The sequence below is a fragment of the Hibiscus syriacus genome, unplaced genomic scaffold (assembly GCF_006381635.1).
Source record: "Hibiscus syriacus cultivar Baekdansim isolate YM2019G1 unplaced genomic scaffold, ASM638163v2 tig00111708_pilon, whole genome shotgun sequence".
Lineage (NCBI taxonomy): Eukaryota > Viridiplantae > Streptophyta > Magnoliopsida > Malvales > Malvaceae > Hibiscus > Hibiscus syriacus.
Genome location: NW_024063159.1, coordinates 1,929,865 through 1,953,249, shown reverse-complemented (window position 1 = coordinate 1,953,249; position 23,385 = coordinate 1,929,865). Strand labels below are relative to the sequence as shown.

The following is a 23,385-nucleotide window of genomic DNA, read 5'->3' as shown; positions in this document are numbered from 1 at the left end:
GTATATACAGATGAGGCATATGACATTCTTATTTGTGTATTGAAATGCAGAAGAAGATATTGGGCTGCATTAACTGCTGCGTCAAACCTTGAATTCCGGTGGGGAAGCACAAAACACAAGGCTTTTTGTTTTTTTAAAACCATGACTGTACTTTGTGAATATACTTTCTATAGCTAGTCTACAGTATTGTTGTACAGGGTACAAGACGCAAAACAAAACAAGTCTGCCCAAGTGATGTAAAGCTATGATACGTGTGTATATATATATGCATTGTTTTGTATAGTATTGTGTATAAGAATACGCATGTTTATATATATAATAAAGTTTTAAGTATTGAATTATAATTGTACGTCTGGTAATCTGTTTGCAACCTGGCCGAGGGTGCGTCCACGTTTTCTTTTTCAAATTTTGCTAGGAAAACATAACTAAACAAGGGTTTTTTTAACGTAATAATCTATATTCATTTTTTTATCCATGCCGATGTAACTGAAATATGACAAGTTTTAATCAGAGCACCATGCCGATGTAAAGCTGACCAATATCATTCTTAAATTTATCCGAAAATCCACACCGTAAAGCTAACAATAAAACTTAAATTGGAAGTGCAACTCCAAATATAAGCCTTGTTTAAGAACAAGGCAAATTGTGCATAGAGAATCTGGAAAAACACAACAGATCTAACATCCACGAACAGAATTTTTCATAGCAACACAAACAAATAATCCAAAAAAAAAAAATTCATAACCAATCGACAAAACACAACGCAGAATTCCTAGTCTCTGAATTTCAAACAAGAAGCCGATACAGACGAACACTTGAGCATATTTTCTTTTCCAGAAATATGCAGGCCTTAACGCATTTATATGGCTATATATATTTGGAAAACTCGATATCTAATAGTGGTATCAATCATCAACCTCTGCTCTAATCTCTCTTTGCAGCTCCTCCTTGTAGTCTTCAAAAGTACCAGGGAAAGTGTTCACAGTCCCGTTATCTACTACCCAAATTTGACTCTTCTCTTCATCCTCACAGACACGTGATATGAGCCTCGAGTCATGACTTACCAGGACCACTCCGCCAGTAAACTCATCTAGTGCATCAGCCAGAGCATCTATACTTTGCATGTCCAAATGATTTGTGGGCTCATCCAATAGCAATATGTGAGGTTTTGACATGGAAATTGAAGTAAAGACAACTCGAGCTTTCTGTCCTCCAGATAATTTTGCAATTGGAGTGAGGTGATTATGACTAGGAAGTCCAAATTTCCCGAGTTTTGCTCGAACGGCCTCCTGCTTGCTAAGTCCTTCTTGATCTGGATGAAGACGAAGAAGATACTGCACTGGGGTCTCCCCCATAGTTAGTAGATCGACAAAATGTTGTGAATACCTCCCAATCCTCAATTTTTGACTCCTTCGTACTTCACCCTCTGTTGGAACTAGATCACCAGCAATAAGGTTCAAAAGAGTAGATTTACCAGCTCCATTAGGCCCAACAATGGCAACCCGAGTCCCCATATCAATACCCAAATCAACATCTGAAAGTCTGAAATCCTCTCGGTTTGGATAACTGAAACTTACATTTATTATTTGTAGAAGAGGTGGAGTTAGTTCAGTAGGCTCAGGGAAGTGGAACTCCACACTGTAATCTCTCCACTTCTTTGGAGCCTCAACTAGAGCTTCATCCTCATCAATCTTTCCCTTTCCCTTGTTCTTTGCTGCTTCTTTTGTAGCTGCAAACTTGGCTCGATCTTTTACCTTCTCCTGCTGAACTCGGTTCCCAGATCTTTTTGCAGCTTTTACCTGCTTTTCGTAAATTTCAAACTTCTTATTCATCTCTTTACGACGCTGTTCATACCCTGATTCAAAGTCATCAAAATTTCCACGGTAAAACTGTAGCTTGAAATCATGGAGATGAATAATTTCAGTGCAAACGGTATTAAGAAAATCCCGATCATGAGAAACAACCACCAATGTTTTCTTCCAGCGGTATAAATATTCCTCCAACCAAAGAACAGCTCTAAGGTCAAGGTGGTTAGTTGGTTCATCCAATAAGAGAAGCGTTGGCTGCACAAAAAGTGCCCTAGCTAGAGATATTCTCATCCTCCAGCCACCACTAAATGATCGAGTAGGACGAACTTGCATTTCTTTGGTGAAACCCAACCCAGCAAGAATCTTTGATGCCTGAGCTTCAGCAGCATCTGAACCCAAGATCTGCAGCTTATCATACAGCTCTGCAAGCCTTTCTCCTGCATCATCCCCATTTAGATTGCCGTCATCCTCTCCTCCAGGTGAAGAAGACGCATTTTGTAAGGCTGCAACTTCTTCTCGAACCCTAAGTAGCTCTTCATTTGCGGAAACAACTGCCTGAAGGGAAGTTCTATCATCACCAACCACCTCCTGTTCAACCAAAAGCACATCAATATTTTTTGGAACTGGAATTTTCCTCCAGGCAAGAAGCTTTAACAAGGTAGATTTTCCCATCCCATTTGGCCCAACCAAACCATATCTTCTACCGTGTGATATCTTAACTGAGGCATTCTTTAGAAGCTCTTTCCCACGAGCTGAAACAGAGAAATTGTCTATGGTTATGTCTTTGACATTAGCATCTGCTTCATCGTCACCATCAAGGACAGAAGCCCGACTTCCAATAACCACTGTGAAGGCATCGTGATCATCTCTAAGGGCCTCCTGTTTAGCGTCCTCAGCAGCTTGGGCAGCAAGCATTTCCTTCTTTTCACGCTTCTTCTGTTCCTTTTCACTTATAGAGGTCTCAAGTGGCCTTAAGTCCTGCCTCTGGTGTCTATTAGACTGAGTTTGCTCTTCCTCAGAGGCATACTCCTCCTCCTCCTCGTCAGATGGTGGGAGATCAATCCCATCAGTATAAGATGAAACCTTCGGACCCTTTGCCTTGGGTTTTGCAGAGGTAGAACTAAAAGAGGGGACCGCTTTCTTTGGTTTATCAGGTTTCTGGTCCATGCTGGCAAGCATAGCCGAAACAGAGAGTTTCTCTTTTCTCACATCTTTGCTACTTCCCTTAACTTTTGCAGTACCAACACCGCCCTCTTGTTTTTTCTTGCCCATTGCAACAGTTGCCCTGTTCAGATCAACATGAATCAAAAAAAGAAAAGATCAAATAAGCTCAAACTTAAGTCTATTATCTATAATTGTTTTTATGCCTTTTACAATTTTTCTTTTTGGTTCCTCAAAAGTTGGAAGAGATAAAAGCTATTAATTCAAAGTACAATGACATTTAAAATAATAAAAAACTATGGATTTGCCATTTAAACGCTATGATCTTAACATATTTTTCTTGCTTTTGAGTTGCTAATAGAATAAAAGGAATCTTCTTATTTGACTCTAACAGGTCGACTAAAAAATTCCCCAAACCCAGAAGCCTATAGGTCATATACCTAGCGGTATTCTTAAATTCCAATTAGCATCAACAAGTGCAAAATCCCCAAATTAGTTTCTTTGTACAATATTTGAACATGAAATTCCGCAATCAGAATACATAAATCTGCATGCTAGCTTACTGCAATCATATACAACACTTGAAAAATTAAATAATAATAATAAGTAGGTTTATCTCAAATCATGTTCTGCTTTAGTTCATAGCTATCCGAATCAATCCAATATTGAAAGTGTAAACAAGAATCAAGTAAAGGCATCTCAAGTTTTTTTCCCCTTCTTGGCAGACAAACAAAATAGGTCCAAAGATCAGATACCCTAAATTTATCAAATTAACAAATTCAAAAAAGAAAATAAATAAATAAAAGAAGCAATTGAATAAGTCTAATGGCTGACCCTATTCTCATATGTAATGAGATGTAGGGTAGTAGGCTGCCTAGCGTTGAGAGCAGCTTCGTGATATGAATTGTTTACTGTGGACTCGATCCCACGACGTCTAATATGAAGTTCAAATTTTAAATGATCGAAATGAAAAACCAAACAAATGCATGTCTCCAGAGAAAATAAAGCAGCGGCGTTTGTAGCAACGCACCTATTAGCTGAACCCAAGAAGCAAAATAGAAGAACAGAAAACCGAAGTGAATCTTCAATATCCGAAGAGAAGAAACGAGCAAAACCAAATATTGAAGTGAAGGGATCATGAAAAACAAGAAAACGAGAACAGTGAGGAAAGGGATTTATTTTTCCTCGAATTTGTTCTCTCCGAGAGCTCGAAGGGAGAAATTGAGTGGCGGCGACCACCTTTAGATTTATTTCGCTGAACGGTATTTCGTTACTTTTTTTCTTACAAATAATAATTATAAATTATACCTTTAGCTATTAAAGTTTCCGTTTTATAACAATTTTAACTTAATAGTATAATGTTATTAAAAAAACCTTATAATATAACCATTAAAGTTTAATTTTGATTCTAATTCAATTTAATTTAAATTAACGAAGATATAAAATTTAAAAAATAAAAAATTTAAAAACCTAGGGTAAATTACACATTTAATACTTAAATAATAAGTTGTGGTCTGTTTTAGTACATAAACTTTCAATTTTATTAAAATTGTACCTAACGTTTCATTTTAGTATCCGTCATTAAAAACTTTAATTTTTGTTTCATTTTAGAATCCCGTTTAAAATTTAACATTAAGTTTTGAAAAATAAAAATTTAAGTACTAAAACATACCAAAACTGAAAGTTTATGTACTAAACGCGTTAAGCTTTTAATACCGAGGTACTAAAATGAAATAAAAACTAAACATTAGGAGTGATTTTAAAAGTTTAGATACTAAAATGGACTAAAACTTATAGTTTAGGTACTAAATGCATAATTTACCCAAAAATCTTAATTTGATTGAAAGTGAATATTTACCGCTATGTTGATTAAAAATAAAAAAATATAATTTAAATGGATTTCTATTATTGTTTTTTAACCAAGTAATTACTCCAATAAATGGATATTAGAGATTGAATTTAAAAAGTTGTTTTTGAAAATTCTCTTATACTCTTCTATTTTTGATATTAGTAAAAAAAATTCTACTTATGATCTTTTTCAAAATAATTTTTCATGTAAAATTTTGATATCTACGTTATTATGCAATCACTTTATATGATTTTTATCGATTTTGAGTGAATTTGATATAAAATCAACTCCGAATACAAGAAAAACAAGTGAAATATCAATGTTTTAGTACCGATACGAGTGCAAATGGACTATGAGATGTATGTTGAGTTTGTTAAAGTTGATAGAGGTGGTTCAAGTTGGTAGAGACCACATTTCGACCTGTAAAAGAAGCCAAAGGCTCTACATAATAAATTGTAATGATTCCATATCATCACTGCACTGGGAGGCAGAAATCGCAATGATTGATTACCAAAATCCTTTCTATGTATCATTCAACAGCCCGTGAAGACAATCTCAATGGGAACGCATACAAGGATCGTATGCACAATAAGGAATACAACTTTTAGAACAAAGGATCAACATCTGCTCTTACCCTCAATTTCAGGGGCCAGCCTTGCTCTGCTTTTACTTGATATGGTACCGTATTATTGATTTCATTTTGTTCTCGACGATGGGTAAATTGTCGCATTCTATCTAGAGGGTGAGGGCAATGCCGTGGCTGAACCAGTCGGTGACCACGCATAAATAAGCAACCCCAACACTAGGATGATTGCTCCTCCTACGAAACCGGTTGGAAGCGACGACGCTACACCGACATACGGCAGCGGCAACGTGAACATTTAGACTGAAATAGGCACCGCAATTATATGAACGGATACGAGATTATCATAAATTCGATTGTGTTTTCCTGGGTATGCATATGTTTGTGTGTGCATGCATTGTTAAGCACAGATTTCGATGAAATTAATTACTCGTACTGGATGTTGAAAAGGATACAAAGACCTACCCGAAAAAGTGGATGCAAGTGAAGAAACCACTCCAAAAGAGATCTTGAGAAGATGTAGCAATGATATGTTGAAACCCATGTTGACAATAACAAACAGCAGGGGAAGTAGTGGTGCACCATCACATCCTAAGGCCAACGGAATTTCAATGAAACTAAATCAATCACTCGCTCCATTCGAGACACGACCCAGTCACAACATAGGGCGGTTGTGTAAAAACATAATGGTTAATCTCAATAGCAAGCCAACTCTATACGTAACAAATAGAACTTCCATCCTCTCATAATGAGCTGCACTATCTTCATTCCGTAATTTGAGCTCATCGGTGCAATCCAGGCCCTCTACTATTGCAAGAATCTAGTAAAATTTTCTAAAAGTGTCTTAATTATGGCTTACCACTAGATAAAGTGCCACCTACGTTCAAGAAGCAAGCTGCACCATCTTTAAGATAGTTTGGAAGCTGGCTAAATGGGATGCCCCAAAGTTTTGATAAAAAGGGTAGAAGTAGGAAAATGAACACTGCCTGCACTAAACAAGGTAGAACCACATCAACATACAAGAAAGATCCCATCATAGAGAAAGAACATTAAAGGGGAGACCGCGAATAAAAATGGCCAAAACCTAAAACTATACGGTACACCGTACTTACTTGAAATGCAGATCCATAAATAGATCTACTGAACCACACTGCAACAAATACAACGAAATGATGTTCAATGCAATGAAGAAACTCATTTAACGTCCTATGCTCAATTTGACCAATGAGATATAAGAAACTTTTCAACAGTAAACATCGTACCTTTAATCGCTTTGCAGCATCCAAAAAGATTATTTCCTGCAAAGGATTAAAATACCACTGTTATGATGATAGGAAAGTTAGGGTTTAATCGTGTTGATTTGGGGGAAATGATGAAGGGAAGAATTGGGAAGCAACATCAGAAATTGGGGAAGGATCGAAGGAATTTAGGGATTGACATGGGGGCTAGGGATTGAGTTCTTATCTGAGGAATTGGGAATTGAAGTAAAAATGAAATGAAGAGTAAGAGACGGGTTGAAGACTTAGGCTGGGGAAGGTTAGTAGGCTTACTGTGACTTAAACCAATATAAGTTACAGGTGGGTCTAGACGTGGGCTTGAATGGTTATTATAATTTAGGAGAGAAGTTTGGAGGGTAAGTCAGCTTAGGACGGTTATTTTGTTAGATTTGTTATGATAGCTGGTACGGTGTATATATAATTTGTACCAATCCTTTAAAGGTTATCTTATGAATGAAGAACATTTTCTGTATCTAAGTCTTTCTAATTCTAAAATCTCTAATTTCTTCTATTTCTCATCCTAATTCATAACAAATTGGTAATCAGAGCTAAGTTTGGAGATCCAAAAAATCCATTCTTTTCACGCTGAGGAAGACAAGAAAGATGCAAAAGAAGTGAACCATTGAGGTAACGGAACAAGCAGTAGAAGGGAAAGAAGAGACCTTACCATCTTGGTGGGTTGAGCAGAAGGCAGAGCTGGAGGGAAGGATACAAACCTTGGAGGATGGGATGATTGAGAACAGGGGCTATTTACAGAGAATCCTACAGACTCACCTCAGTCAGCAAGAATTCAACCATCAGCAGTTGAAAACCAAAACAAAGGCGAAGGTAAATAACCATGTTTAGTTACGATTTTGAGTGAGCATGAGAAGTATACTTTTAAACCAAATGAACCGGGGATATTAGCTGCTAAACCTGTGGAGTTTTCTAGTCATCTACCTTTTAATTCAAAGGTTGCAAGAAGAAATATTATGGGCAGTGCTATGAGTTTAAAGTAGACAATAAGGGTTTGTTTGGGAGTTCTGGGCCTATGTTTCCTCATCCTAAATTGGAGTTACTGATGTTTGATGGCAGTAATCCCAGAGGGTGGGTTCGAAAATGTCAAAAATATTTTAATCTTTTGGGAGTTCCTAAGGAGCAGAAACTGGATGTGGCTGCAATGTATTTGATGGGGAAGGCTGAGACTTGGTTTGATGGTTATTATGCGAAGCATAGAGTGACTGGCATGAATTTGAGGCTGATTTGTGTTATAGATTTTGTGACAGAAACTATTCAGATATCATTGAAGAATTTAATAAGTTAATGCAGAAGGGTAATGTAAAAGAGTATCAAGAAAAGTTTGAGGAGTTAAGACCCTATTTGTTACAACAACATCAGTATTTAGGGGAGGATTATTTTGTTTCTAGCTTCATTAGTGGTCTTAAGGAGGAATTAAAACATAAGGTGAAAGTGTTGGAGCCTAAGAACCTATCTGAAGCTTATAGGCAAGCTAAACTATATGAGTTAGCTAATGAGATTGAAGGAAAGAAGTACAAATCTCCTAGTAGATTTTTTTCTTATACTCCTTCAAACAATCAACAGAACAGTGGTAATAGGAGTTTATTACCTAAGTCAGTTCCTCATAATACCAACCCAAAACAGAATCTGTTGGATTATAGAAGAGCCAACAATTTGTGTTTTAAATGTGGAGAAAATTTGTTCCAGGGCATCAGTGCAAAGTCAGACAGCTGAATTGTATGGAGGAAGAGAACATACAGATTCTACTGAACAGGATTTAACAGAAGAGAATAGAGGTGGAAGATCAAGCTAAAGAAGTCTTGGAAATTTCTATCAATGCTATTACAGGGAATGTGGGACATACTACTTTGAGGATTCAAGGTTTTATCAAGGGAAAACCTATTAATGTACTAATTGACAGTGGCAACACTCATAGTTTTGTAACTCATCAATGGGCCAAGGAAGGGGTTGAATTGGTTCATACCCAGCCATTAGTTATTACAGTAGCTAATGGGGAGAAACTGTTCAGTACGGCTAGAAGCAACAATGAGAGTTGGAAGATGCAGGGCTATGATTTCCAGCATGATTTCAGAGTGTTATCTCTGGGAGGTAGTGATATGGTATTGGGGGTAGATTGGATGGAAGTATTTAGCCCTATAATGATGGATTTTAAAACTAAAACCATCAGTTTTGAGAAAGATGGTAAAAATATAGTTATAAAGGGGTCTCAAAAGCTGCCCTTAATCAGATCAATCTCGGGTGAGAAATTACAAAAGTTAGCAGAAAAAGACACTGAATTAAGTGGGGAGATTTATTTGCTAAGTGCTGAAGTGGAAGACAATGTAGTTCCTTTACCATTACAAGAACTACTGGAAGAGTTTAAAGAGGTTTTTGAAGAACCAAAGGGGATGCCTCCTAGTAGGAAATATGATCATGCAATTGTCCTTAAATAGGGGACACAACCAGTAAACCTTAGACCTTATAGATTTGCTCATCATCATAAGACTGAAGTAGAGAAACAGATTACTGAAATGATGTCCTCATCTATTATTCAGGTGAGTAAAAGTCCTTTTGCTTCTCCATGTTTACTTATAAAAAAGAAATATGGAACTTGGAGATTTTGTGTGGACTATAGGGCACTTAATTCTGCTACAGTTAAAAATAAGTTTTATATTCCTATAGTGGAGGATTTGCTAGATGAGTTGAATGGGGCTATCTTCTTTTCAAAAATTTATTTGAGGTCTGGATATTGGCAGATTAGAATTAAGGAGGAAGATATTCATAAAATTGCTTTTAGGACTCATCAAGGACACTATGAGTTTAAAGTAACGCCTTTTGGTCTTACTAATGCTCCAGCTACTTTTCAAGCTTTGTTGAATGATTTGTTTGGAGCATATTTAAGGAAGTTTGTTCTTGTATTTTTTTTTATGATATATTGATTTACAGTCCTAGCTTGGCATAACATAAACAACACCTAAGAACTATGTTAGAGGTTTTGTTGAAAAATAGGTTATATGCTAAAAGGAGTAAGTGCTTCTTTGGACAGCAGCAAGTGGAATATTTAGGACACTTAATATCAGCTGAGGGAGTGGAAACAGATCCTAACAAAGTTAAAGCTATGCAACAGTGGCCTTTGCCTAAGAATCAGAAAGCTTTAAGAGGATTTTTTGGATTAACTGGATACTACATGAAATTCATAAGAGGATATGGAGAACTGAGTAAGCCCTTAACTAATATGTTGAAAAAGGATGGGTTTTGTTGGTCTGAAGAAGCCATCACAGCTTTTGAAAAGCTCAAGAAAGTTATGTGTAATGCTCCAGTGTTAGCTTTGCCTAATTTTGACCAGAAATTCTTTTTAGAAACTAATGTTAGTTCTAAAGGGATTAGAGCTGTTCTTTCTCAAGCAGGGAGACCTATAGCCAATTTGAGTAAAGCTTTGGGACCTAAGCATGCAGATCTTTCAATTTATGAGAAGGAGTATTTGGCCATTTTGATGACAGTTTCTCATTGGAGGCATTATTTGGAGAGTGGTTCGTTTGTCATTAAAACAAACCATGAGTCCTTAAAACATTTACTTGATCAGAAGTTAATTACAACTATCTAGAAGAAGGGACTTACAAAGTTATTGGGGTTGGATTATATTATTCAGTATAGGAAGGGTAAGTATAACAAAGCTGCAGATGCACTATCTAGACAACAACTGGATTCTGGTGAACTTATTCAAATGGGAGTTACTGTTATAACTCCTACTTGGGTACATGATATTGAAAAAAGTTATGAGGAAGATGTTTTAGCCCAAGAGAAACTTCCTATTATGGTTATTAAGCCAGATGAGCTACATGACTGGAAATTATTAAAAGGAGTATTATATTTCAAAAATAGAATTTATGTGGGCAGAAAAGGGGATTTGAGGCAGAATATAATTGTGGCTCTGCATGACTCACCACAAGGAGGTCACTCAGGTATTCAAGCTACTTATCAAAAAATTAAGTCTTATTTTTTCTGGCCAAGGATGAAAATGCAAATTCAAGAGCATATACAACAGTGTGATGTGTGTCAAATGACTAAAATAGAACATATTTCTAAGCCAGGGTTGTTACAACCTATTGCAGTCCCAAACAATGCTTGGGAAATGATTATAATGGAATTTATTGAGGGTTTGCCATCTTCAAAAAAATATAATTGCATTTTGGTGGTGATTAATAAATTCACTAAATATGCTCATTTTATGCCACTATCTCATCCCTATACAGTAGTGAAAGTTGCTAGAGTTTATCTTAATCAGGTTTACAAGTTACATGGTCCTCCTAAGGTGGCTATTTCTGATAGGGACAAGTCTTTTACTAGTCTGTTTTGGCAGGAATTAATGAAGCAATTGGGTTCAACTACATTATTTAGTACTGTATAAGTGTTTGGAACAATATTTGAGGTGTATGTGTTTCTTGAAACCAAAGACTTGGTCTAAATGGTTAGCTTAGGCTGAATGATGGTACAACACTAATTATCACTCTGCTCTACAAATGACACCATTTGAAGCTTTATATGGGTATAAAGCTCCTAATGTGACATGGACTACAGATTCTAGGGTGGAGGCAATGCAGAATGTCATGCAAAATAGAGAGCAGTTAAATTCATTACTACGAGAGCAATTACTTAAAGCTACTAACAGAATGAAGCAGATAAGTGATAAACATCGAATAAACAGGGAGTTTCAAATTGGGGATGAAGTTTACCTGAAGCTCCAACCATACAGACAAACATCACTGTCCCTAAAAAGAAACTTGAGGCTTGCTGCTTGTTATTTTGGACCGTACAAAATAAAAGACAAAATTGGTCAAGTTGCTTATAAACTTGATTTGCCAGCAAATTCGAAGATACATCCAGTTTTCCATGTGAGTTTACTTAAGAAGAAAGTCGGGAAAAAAGGACTTATCTCGATCGATCCTCCAGAGGTCGCGTCGGATGGATAAGTGAAGATTTACCCAGCCCTCGTTTTGGATCAGCAAGTGATTACAAGACAGAATCGAGCAGTCATTCAACTGCTCATTCAGTGGACAAATATGGGAGAAACAGAAGCAACTTCAGAAGATTATACCGTATTGAGACAACAATTTCCTTAGTTTGATCCTTGGGGACAAGAATCGTCTGGGAAGGGGGTATTGTTATGATGACAGAAAAGTTAGCGTTTGATCGTGTTGATTTAGGGGAAATGATGAAGGGAAGAATTGGGAAGCAACATCAGAAATTGGGGAAGGATCGAAGGAATTTAGGGATTGACATGGGGGCTAGGGATTGAGTTCCTATATGAGGAATTGGGAATTGAAGTAAAAATGAAATGAAGAGTAAGAGACGGGTTGAAGACTTAGGCTGGGGAAGGTTAGTGGGCTTACTGTGACTTAAACCAATATAAGTTACAGGTGGGTCTAGACTTGGGCTTGAATGGTTATTATAATTTTGGAGAGAAGTTTGGAGGGTGAGTCAGCTTAGGAAGGTTATTTTGTTAGATTTGTTATGACAGCTGGTACGGTATATATATAATTTGTACCAATCCTTTAAGGGTTATCTTATGAATGAAGAACATTTTCTGTATCTAAGTCTTTCTAATTCTGAAATCTCTAATTTCTTCTATTTCTCATCCTAATTCATAACAACCACCTTTTAGATGAATGCATTATATTAGAACTTGGAATGACTAGATAGATGTCAATAAAGAAAGTCGAACAACCTTCAGAACAGTATCAGCTGCTTGCAATATCATCAATAAACTACAATATATGCTAGCTTCCATCAGTGAATAACCACTGCTGGACCCACTGTAGATGTAAACACAGGCAATAAACAAAATTCTCAAAATCTGGTAAGGGAACAACCATTATCAGGAATTGTTACATTATACATTATAAAAATGTAGCTCCGGTTTCTCAAATCACCATGACTGAAACTAATAAAATTATTTATCATTTGAATTAAATCTAAGTTATGCTACAACTGCAGTATAACTTTGCCTTCAAAATTAGAAGATCTGTATGGAAGATAACAGTAAACTACTATGAAGTAGTTGAGATTCTAGAAGAAAGACTATTGAGAAGTTCATCTGGCCTGAACGGAGGAAGCAAGCAATCAACAGTGATAATACAAGAAGATGACAAGAATGTTCATATATCTCAGTTTTCACTTCTAAAATGGTTTTATTATTCTATTCTAATCACTGAAGGCTGAAGCTTTTATACAAATCTCTCTCCACGCAGCTAGAACAGGAAGAGCATGCTACTTCTATTGAGATTTACTGTTATAAAAATCCACTAGAAATAATGATATCATAGGTTAAGTTTAGGGCACTCAAATCAGATTCTATTTGCTAGTTTTTGGCCCTCACTCGGTTTCAGAGCCCTCTATAAAACAAGTCGTTTGGAAGTCATTTAGAAGTTGCACCACCAAAATTCATAAATGTAGCAATAGAAGATTAGAACTCAAAAACAGCCTTAAGTTACCTTGCTACGGTTATGATTACACCAACGGCTACAAGAAAACATCCAAGTAGTTGATTTACTCTATATCTCCTCCCAAGAAATATCATGGACAGGAAATTTGCCACACAAGAAATGTCTGTTGAAGATATAGACCAAAGTATCAATTCAATACTTATATCTAGTGTTTTAAATTACGGTCCGAAAACGTGATAGCGCCTGCGAAATAACGGTTTCGTTACTATCCGAGTTACCTGTTACACCCACAATAGCACCCAATAGTGCCCGCGACGGCTGCAATAGCACCCGCGATGGCCACAATCACGGTAAATCCGAAATGACCGAAAAACGCAATCGCGACTGCGATTTGAAACTCTGCTTATATCACTACACGATAAAGATTATGGTGGGGAAGTTCTACAGTGCGACAACCTTAATATATGACTAAAAAAAGATATTACTGGTTTTGTTATTATTTTAAATAATTAAACCGGTAAAAAATGATAGAAAACATTATTTCTACCGATTTTGTTATTATTATTATTATTATTATTATTACCGATATAAGTAAACGTGGTAGAAAAACCTAGTAAAAAATAATGTTTTTAGTAAAACGCTACCTAAAACATTATTTTTTTACCAATTTTTCTACCGTATTTATATATATCAATAATTAAAAAGCTTTATATTAAAACTGCCACACATGAATATTTTTCTGAACTTTTGAAAGTTCTAGTTTATTATTGCCGCCGAGAGAGAGATCGTTGTTATGTAAAGAGAAAATAACCTCAGTGACCGAAAATTCCTTATAATATACGATTTTAACCAACCTTTTTACGATTTGCCAAAATGACCAACAAAATCGCAATGCGATCTCTAAATCGCAACGCGATCTCCATTATCGCAATTCAGTTTCCAGATTCGCAACGTGATTTTGACCATCGCATTGCGATTTTCGAAATCCGCGTTGCGATTTTAGATAATCGCAATGCGAATATGTAAATCGCAACGCGATAACACTTGATCGCAACGCGATTCTGACTATCGCAACGCGATTCAGACTATCGCAACGCGATTCTGACTATCGCAACGCGATTTTGACTATCATAACGTGATTCTGACTAACGCATCACTGAATTTCAAATTCGCAACAAGTTTTAGTTTCGCAACACAAATGGGTATATAACTACTACGCAACAGCATCAACTCATAACCTAAATCCCTAAATCGCAACTCATTCCATCTCCATCTATCACTCTCTCCAACGACATCCGTTCCTATATCCAACGACATCCTTCCCCATCCGGCAACAGGTTTTAGTTTCGTAGCTCATTTGTTTAGTAAATTAATTTACAATAATGAAATCATCTAATGTTGATCATGTTTGGATAGATTTGTGTTTTGGAGGGTCATGGGAGAATGTTCATGGTGTTTTACAATATATGCCTTTACCCATGAATCTTCAACTAAAACTGTCATTAAAAAAGTTAACTTATGAAACTCTAATGTTACGTGTTGCAAATAAATTGAATTTAGAGCCCTTAAGTGGATTTAGGTTATCTTATCAGAGAAAATGTAAAGTTTATTTGTTAACCGACAATGAAGATATTGAACGATTCATTGCTTACATTAGTGTTTCGCAAGATGATGTTACATTGTATGTTATTGAACCTAGAAGTAGTGAAGTTGGGTCAGTAGCGGGTAGTAATCAACTAAGTTTTTCAACCCCAGTTCATGGTGCTCAAAATTTAATGGTTCCACCATAATTTCATCACCAAGAAAATTTTATTTCACCACATTTATAATACCAAACACAATCTCAAAACCCACAACCTTTTCCTAATCCAAATCCCAATCAACTTTCAACACCAAATTCCGATTTTCGTATTAACCAGTTAGACGATGATGAGCCAACAGAAAAAATTATGAGTACTAGTCGGTATTCGAAATTTGATCTTGGTCAATACCCGGACTTTGATCTTGGTCAATACTCGAATTTTGATGATGTTTTAGAAGAAGAAACAGACCCTGCGTGTAATGATTTTGTTATTGGTCAATACCCGAATTTTGACGATGAAACAGCCGCTGCCGAGAAAGATGTTGTTGATGATAATGAGGAGGAAGTTACGACTGTGAATGAACATGTTGAACATCCATTCTGTAATTTATATAACCCTGAAGAAGAAAAAGAAGAATAAGAAATCCCCGAAGAAAATACCACGAGAGTATAACTGAATATGCCATAATTACTTCAGATACCGGAAGAAGAGTTGGTAAAAATAGCAGTTGATTGTTACACAAAAATTATTCGTATCAAGAAAGATGATTGTTTTGATACAAAGGAAGACTTGAAGATAGTTTTGTATACGAAATATGTGGAAGATGGCTATCAACTAAAAGTTAACAAATCAAGCAAAGATCGTTTCGAAACAAGGTGTATGATTGACAAAAACTGTACGTGTCGTATGATTGCAAAGAGGATAAAAGATTGCGAAATGTTTCAAGTTAGGACTTTTATTGATAAACATACATGTTCAAGAACCCAAGTTTTTCCTCACCATAGACAGGCAAACAAAAAGGTGTTGGGTGGTTTTCTGGCTGAGTTAATGTTTTTGAATGGCATGGTATATCGGGGACATGAAATTATGACTGACATGAATGCTCGGTTCAAGATTAGTATCTCATATTCTCAAGCTTGAAGAGTCAAATGTTATGCCTTGGAATTGTTGAGGGGGTCGCCAGAAGCATCGTTTGCCCAACTGCCGGCTTATTGTCACAATTTAAAGTTGAAAAATCATAGGTTGGTAACTCATATCAAAACAGATAGAGATGGACGCTTTGAGTTGCTGTTTATCTCCATTGGTGCTACGGTTAGTAAATCAATATAATTTTGTTGACTCATTTTTGTTAGTTACATGCATTTCACATTTAAATGATTATATTTCTTGTGTATATGATTTTGTAGATTCGTTCGTTTATTACTTGCATGCGCCCAGTTATTATAGTTGACAGAGCACATTTAAAAGGTCGATACCTTGGAGTAAACTTATTAGCAGTAGCCATGGATGCTAACAATGGGATTCTGACAATAGCTTACGGGGTTGGCAAATCTGAAATCTCTGATTCATGGACATGGTTTATGGGGCATCTTAGGGATTGCATAGGTCCTATTAGCAATCTGACAATCATATCTGATAGGGCAAACTCAATTGACAACGCTGTTAGAAGGTGTTTCCCAGATGCTTTTCATGGACTTTGTGGTGTTCATTTATATAGAAATCTAAAATCAAGGTCTGCTGGTATAAAAAATCACAAATGGACATACTGGAAGGCTGTAAAAGCTTATCGGGAAGTGGATTTTAATAAGCATATAAATTGTTTAAGACGTGTTTTGCCTCAGTGTGCTCAAACACTAGAAGATGTCGTGTTTGAAAGATGGTCAAGAGTACATCAACTTGGAGCAAGATATGGTTTCATGACGTCTAATAGTGCAGAATCAATCAATGCCCTAAGTCGTCATTCCTGGAAATTACCCATTACTATGTTAATGTAGTTTTTTCGAGCCTCTATTCAACAGTGGTACTACAAGAAAAGATAACGAAACGTGTTGGGAAGTCAACGTCATGGAGAGTTGAACCATGTTCAAACACTTTGTTTGAAGTACTGGATAATAACTTAAATGGGCTTGTCGATCTAAATGCAAAGACGTGTAGTTGTATAAAATGGCAAATATCTGGTTATCCGTGTGGCCATGTTATAAAAGTTGCTCTTCATCTAAACCAAGATGATTCAAGCGCATATGCTATGGATTGCTACACTACAAAAGTATATCGACAGACTTATGCCGAGATTATCTACATCCTTTTGAGTGAGACATACCAGATGACTTACAAACAGTTTTGCCACTAGCCATGGACAGAAGGCTACATGGCTGACCAAAAAGTCACGATCGTATACCGTCTAAGGGTGAAGAGAAGAAGAGATTGACATGTAGTCGGTGCAAGGAAAGTGGTCATACAAGGTTGATATGTGGATCACCAGTGCCATCACAATCATCTTTTCCTCTACCAAAATATGGATCATCATCAATATCCAAAGCTCATATGGTGTCAAGCAAAAGGCAATCAAAATCGCAATCAAAATCAAAATCCCAATCACAACCGGCTTCACCTTTTAGGACTATTAACTTAGGTGATTTGTAAATGCAAACGTTGTATTATGTGTATTTTATGTGTAAACTTTTAACATTTTCAGTTAGGCCCATGTATATTAGTAACTTGAGTTTGAACATTGCTATGATTTGTTCAGTTGTTATCACTTATTACACATTCATTTGACTATCGCAACGCGAATATGACTATCGCAACTTGAATTTGAATATCGCAACGGGATAATCGTAATGCGAAAATGACTATCGCAACGGGATAATCGCAATGCGAAAATGACTATCGCAACGCGAAAATGACTATCGCAACGCGAATTTAACTATCGCAACGCGAATTTGACTATCGCAACGCGAAATGACTATCGCAACACGAATTTGATTATCGCAACGGGAATTTGACTATCGCAACAAGAAAATCGCAAAGTGTATTAGACTATCGCAACGGAATATGATGCAGTTGAAATCAACAAATCAACTTTTACATTTCAATCAATTAAACAAGTACAAATAAGAATTATTTACACATCAATAATCAACTTTTAATCAATTAAACAAGCACAAATAAGAATTATTTACACATCAATTAAACAAATCAACTCTTATTATATTATTTTTCTCATCAATTAAACAAGTCAGACTTTTAAGAATCAATCACAATAAAAAAAGTGTACCCCAGACAGTTGTTTATGCACATCAATTTCACGCAGCTCACTTCAGGATTAACCTGCAGAAACCAAACATTTGCTCAAACAACACTTTCTACACATCTAAAACCAACAAACAGCAAATTATATTGAATTCTAGGTACTTAACAACACTTGCATTTGACTTACCAATTGTTTATTGAATCTTTCATAACGCAGATGCAGGTAGGAAGCGTCTCGCATATATCGTTCTAGCCATAAAATGCCGAAACCACAAGCCTACTGCACCTCTATCTCTATCGGTGGGAGGTAGAAACTTTGTACTTCCTGTCGTCAAACGCTCCAAGCACATGCATACGAGAGGACGACAATCCCCTCTGGCTTCTTGCATTTATTGTGGTGCGGTCTCGTCTCTGATAATTGTAATATTGAACTTCTTTGGCTTCTTGTTTCCAGAATAAGTCCAATAATTAATCGCATCCAAGAATTTAGCCAAATGAGAGCTCCATCCCTTAATAATATCTCTCAAATCAGACAATGATATGTAATTTATCATGCTGTCATATACTATTGTCTTCAGGGATGGAAGCTGAAGCTCGACAAGAAGCCAATGAGTACGTTCCAAAATAGGGATAAACACCTACAATCATAAGTAATAATTCAATTGCGCACTTATTTATAAACACCTTTAAAATATTTAAAAAATAAATACTAACCTTATCGACCTCCCACCATGCAGGATAAAGTTTAGCTTGTCCATTAGCCAACACATATGATTCATGTCGTTGATTCTTCATGTGAACTACGTGAAAAGACGTCGGCATAATTGTATATCGGGTATTTTTTTATTTTTCTTATTTTCCTTATTATTAGAAGACGTGACACCCATGCATCAATATTATGTTTACAAAAAAAGACATATATTAGTGAATTACATAAATTTAAAAAAAAATTAATCAAAATGAATTATAAGAAGAAAAATATAAGACTTACCCCCCATCGAAATAGCCATTGTCTTCAACCCCTAATAACACACCCCACCAAGACCGATCAATCAACAAATGCATATCATTGTTGAGTTTGTATATGTCAGCGTAACACCCCTGGCTCCGCTCATGTAGATAAAAATCAACTGCGGTCTTAGCCCAAAAGGTATTATCCAGAATTGTTTCCGGTAGTTTTTTCCTCTTCACTTCATCTGCCGGAATGGTACTGGTCGGTAACTTATACGAAAGCCAACAGTCATCCATCATGTCTGGCACGAGAGGGGGTTTCTCAATAATTCGATATAATATGCCGTGTGAATCGGGCTCTAGAATGTTGGGAGGGGCCTCTTCAACGATGACAAGGGCCTCTTGAACGGTGGGAGGGGACTCTTGAGGGATGATAGGGACCTCTTGAACGATAGGAGAGGCCTCTTGAACGATGACAGGTGAGTCGGGCTTCTTCTTACAGAGTCTTCGCACTATTGGGGTGAACGGAGACTTAATGATACGTGTACGCCGTCTGATGTGTGAACCCCGTCGTGTAAAAAAAACCCGACGTAAAGCATCCACCTTATCGGGCCGCTAAAAATAAATTAATACATAAAATCAGTAAATAAACAGACATTATATTAAATAGTGAAAACAAAGACAAATATGTTTCAAACTTGCACGGTATTCACCCAAGTCATTATTCTATCATAGTTCACAAAATGCATCAGATAACATTCCAGAAGTAAGCACTTATATAAACATTTAAAAGGACAACATATAGGTTTAGTGCATGTTCAAGGACAACATAAAGGGTAGTAGTTTATTCTTCAAACTTAAATTTGCAACACTGTGAAGTTAGTATTTGTCTTTGTCTTTTGGTTGAAGTAATGCAATCCATTCAAGTTTCAATTTGCAGAAGAAGAATAGTTTCTGAAACTTAAAATCGCAACACGAAACTTAAAATTGCAAACGAAAATGATTATCGCAACGAGAAAATCGCAACGCGAAACCAAAATCACAACGCGAAACTAAATTCGCATTGCGATAGTCATTTTCGCATTGCGATTATCCCGTTGCGATAGTCAAATTCGTGTTGCGATAGTCATTTCCGCGTTGCGATAGTCGTTTTCGCATTGCGATTATCCCGTTGCGATAGTCAAATTCACGTTGCGATAGTCAAATTCGCGTTGCGATAATCATTTTCGTGTTGTGACTATTCTTCTTCTGCAAATTGAAACTTGAATGGATTGTATTACTTCAACCAAAAGACAAAGACAAATACTAACTTCACAGTGTTGCAAATTTAAGTTTGAAGAATAAACTACTACCGAATGAATTTACTAAGCAATCCAAAAGACAAAAATGAATTTACTAACTTCAACCAAAAGACAAAACAAAGACAAATACTAAGTTATTTTAGAACTGTTTAGCAGTATTGACAGCAACCGAATGAATTTACTAAGCAATCCAAGTGAAATGGTTAATCTAAGTGAAATTACGATTAATCAAGTTAAATGAAAAATCTTAAACTTACCTCGTTGCATAGAGTATGAACCTCATTCTGTAACAATGCTACCATCTCACGTAGAGCCGCTACCTCACCATGTAAAGTAGATACCTCCTCACGCCATTCACCATTGTCATCGCGTAAAGTATTGACCTCCTCACGCAAGGCATTGACCTTATCACGTAACTCCCCTAACTCATCCCGTGAAGGTGGAGGTGGAGAACAGGGAGATAAATGTCGTGGCATCTTTGCTGGTAGCCTATCATGAGGTGATGGTGGAGAAGAGGCTCGATGATGTGACAGAATAGGTGATGGCTCTCGTTGTAGAGGTGTATAGTGTGGTCGATCTAGTGATGGCTCTGGGTGAGGTGATGGCTCTCGAAGTGGAGGCTGCTCATCATCCGTGCCATTAAAAAAACGCTTATTAGCTTGCCACCAATCAGTGGCAAGCTCAGCCTCCGTGGGTGTCAGCCTCTGTAATGGAGTGTTGGCCTCCTAACAATATAAAAGCTCAAATAAAGTTAAACGTGTACTAGTAATAACTTGTTTATATATGGTAGTATTCCTGTTAACTTACATCATTTATTATCGTATACCGTAGTAACTCTTCCCAAATCAACAGCTGCCGTTTCCTCTTCCAGGAAATAGCCCTAGGAATATCATTTGAAGTTTTGAATGCATATGTCTGCATGTCGGGAAAAGTCTCAAATATCCAAATCTACAAACAATATAATACACAAACATTAGTAATTGTTAAAATAATTAATTATAATTTTGGAAACATTATATATAAATTCTTACCTTAAAGGCCCAAATAAAACCTGACAAAGTGTATTTGGAACCATCGCCACACAAACTTTTGCGGTCATCAAAGGCAGACGACAACTTATTCCAGGTAGCTTTCCATAGATACAAACCCTACGGAAATAGGTTCCATACATTTAGGTCCTCTACCAATAATATTAGGTCCTTAGGAATAGGTTGTCTGCCCTCTATGCCTAAAAAGTCGGCATGCAAAAGTACTAAAAGGCATACTCGGACAACATCGACGTCATCCATCCGAGTAAAACCATCTTTCTTATTAAATAATCTCGTCAAGTCGTCGACGTGTAAATTCGGCTTCTCCATTGACAGCTCAGGAAAAACCCGGGATAACCATGATGGGCGGGTAATATGACTAGTGTATCGACCTACATCATCGTGTCCGAAGCGTAGACCAGTGATTAAGCAAAACTCCTCCCGCCCAAAACACGTATACGCCGGTGGAAAATGAAACCATATCTCTTCATTACCACATTCTATACTCTCGGGTAGATCGCGTGTCATGGTCTGAAGCCACAAATGGGTCAACATAGCATCTCCACCCGGATGTTGTACTTTCAACCATGGCCCGAAGCAAGTATCCTCAAATAATTGTCTTTGTACAGGTGAAAGCTTCGACGCAATTGTAGTGACTAGGCTTATTTTATTCCTTAAGGTCAATTAAGCCGAAAAAAAGTTCTACAAAAAAAATAAACATACCAAGTTAGATATACCAAAAACTAAACTGTGAAGATATACCATAAACAATAATAAACATAAAGCGTAGTAGTTTATTCTTCAAACTTAATTTTGCAACACTGTGAATTTCGTATTTGTCTTTGATTTTTGGTTGAAGTAATGTAATTCATTCAAGTTTCAATTTGCAGAAGAAGAATAGTTTCTGAAACTTAAAATCGCAACACGAAAATGAAAATCGCAACACGAAAATGATTATCGCAACGCGAATTCGACTATCGCAACGCGAAATGGCTATCTCAACGAGATAATCACAACGCGAATTTTGTCATTGCGATTTTCATTTCGCGTTGCGATTCTCGGTTTTAAATGGTCATTGTCTAAAATTGAAACTTGAATGAATTGCTTTACTTCAACCAAAAGACAAAACAAAGACAATTACTAACTTCATAGGGTTAAAGACTAAACAGTAGCAGTATTGGCAGCAATCTATTATTGAAATTACCAGTAAACTTATCATTAATTTCAATATGAAAAACCTAATAATAATGCAAAAATTTCAAAATAAAAATAATTAAAAAAACTAACCCTCGGTGGTTGATTTGGTTGATTTTCCATTTCTGATCGTGAATGATTGTGAGGGTGGCTCTGAGAGATGGAGATAGACGGATTTTGCCGGAGATGGGGACGGATTTCGCCGGAAATGGGGATGGATTTTGTCGGAGATGGGGACGGATGTCGCCGTAGAGAGTGAGAGATGGAGATGGGACTGAGTTGTGATTTAGGGTTTTAGGTTAAGAGTTGCGATTACGGGTAAATATTCGTGTTTGGAATTTGAAAATAAAATACGCGTTGCGATACTAATGGCGCTTTGAAAATCGCATTGCGATTTTATATTATCATAACGCGATAGTCAGAATCTCGTTGCGATAGTCAGAATCGCGTTGCGATCACGTATTATCGCGTTGCGATAGTCAGAATCGCATTGCGATCAAGTGTTATCGCGTTGCGATTTACATATTCGCATTGCGATTTACATATTCGCATTGTGATTATCTAAAATCGCAATGCGGATTTCAAAAATCGCAATGCGATGGTCAAAATCGCGTTGCGAATCTGGAAACTGAATTGCGATAATGGAGACCGCGTTGCGATTTAGAGATCATATTGCGATTTTGTTGGTCATTTTGGCAAATCGTAAAAAAGTTGGTTAAAATCGTATATTATAAGGAATTTTCGGTCACTGAGGTTATTTTTTCTTATGGGTTAAAACCTTTATAGCGGCTATGGAAATGACAAATCATTGTCGGAAGTAAAATTTTAAAATCAAATCAAATTAAAATAAATAATTTAAAATTTTAAAATTTGTTTATTTTATTTAAGAATTAACAAAATAATATATAATTCAACATGTATGCATTTTAGGGTTGGACCGTATAGATATATTTATTTG

The 23,385-nt window shown here is 36.5% G+C and overlaps 1 protein-coding gene and 1 pseudogene across 1 annotated transcript; both read right to left on the bottom strand.

Annotated features, from left to right (window-relative positions):
* Nucleotides 1–714: 714 nt before the first annotated feature.
* On the bottom strand, nucleotides 715–4,225 carry LOC120167993 (ABC transporter F family member 4-like). Its single transcript, XM_039176865.1, has 2 exons — nucleotides 4,000–4,225; nucleotides 715–3,093 (listed from the first exon to the last, which is right to left on the bottom strand). The coding sequence occupies exon 2, from the start codon at nucleotides 3,078–3,080 to the stop codon at nucleotides 906–908; it is 2,175 nt and encodes a 724-aa protein (XP_039032796.1). The 5' UTR covers nucleotides 3,081–3,093; nucleotides 4,000–4,225; the 3' UTR covers nucleotides 715–905.
* A 1,324-nt stretch (nucleotides 4,226–5,549) lies between these two features.
* Nucleotides 5,550–20,572, bottom strand: LOC120168060 (annotated as a pseudogene).
* Between the last annotated feature and the right edge of the window lie 2,813 nt (nucleotides 20,573–23,385).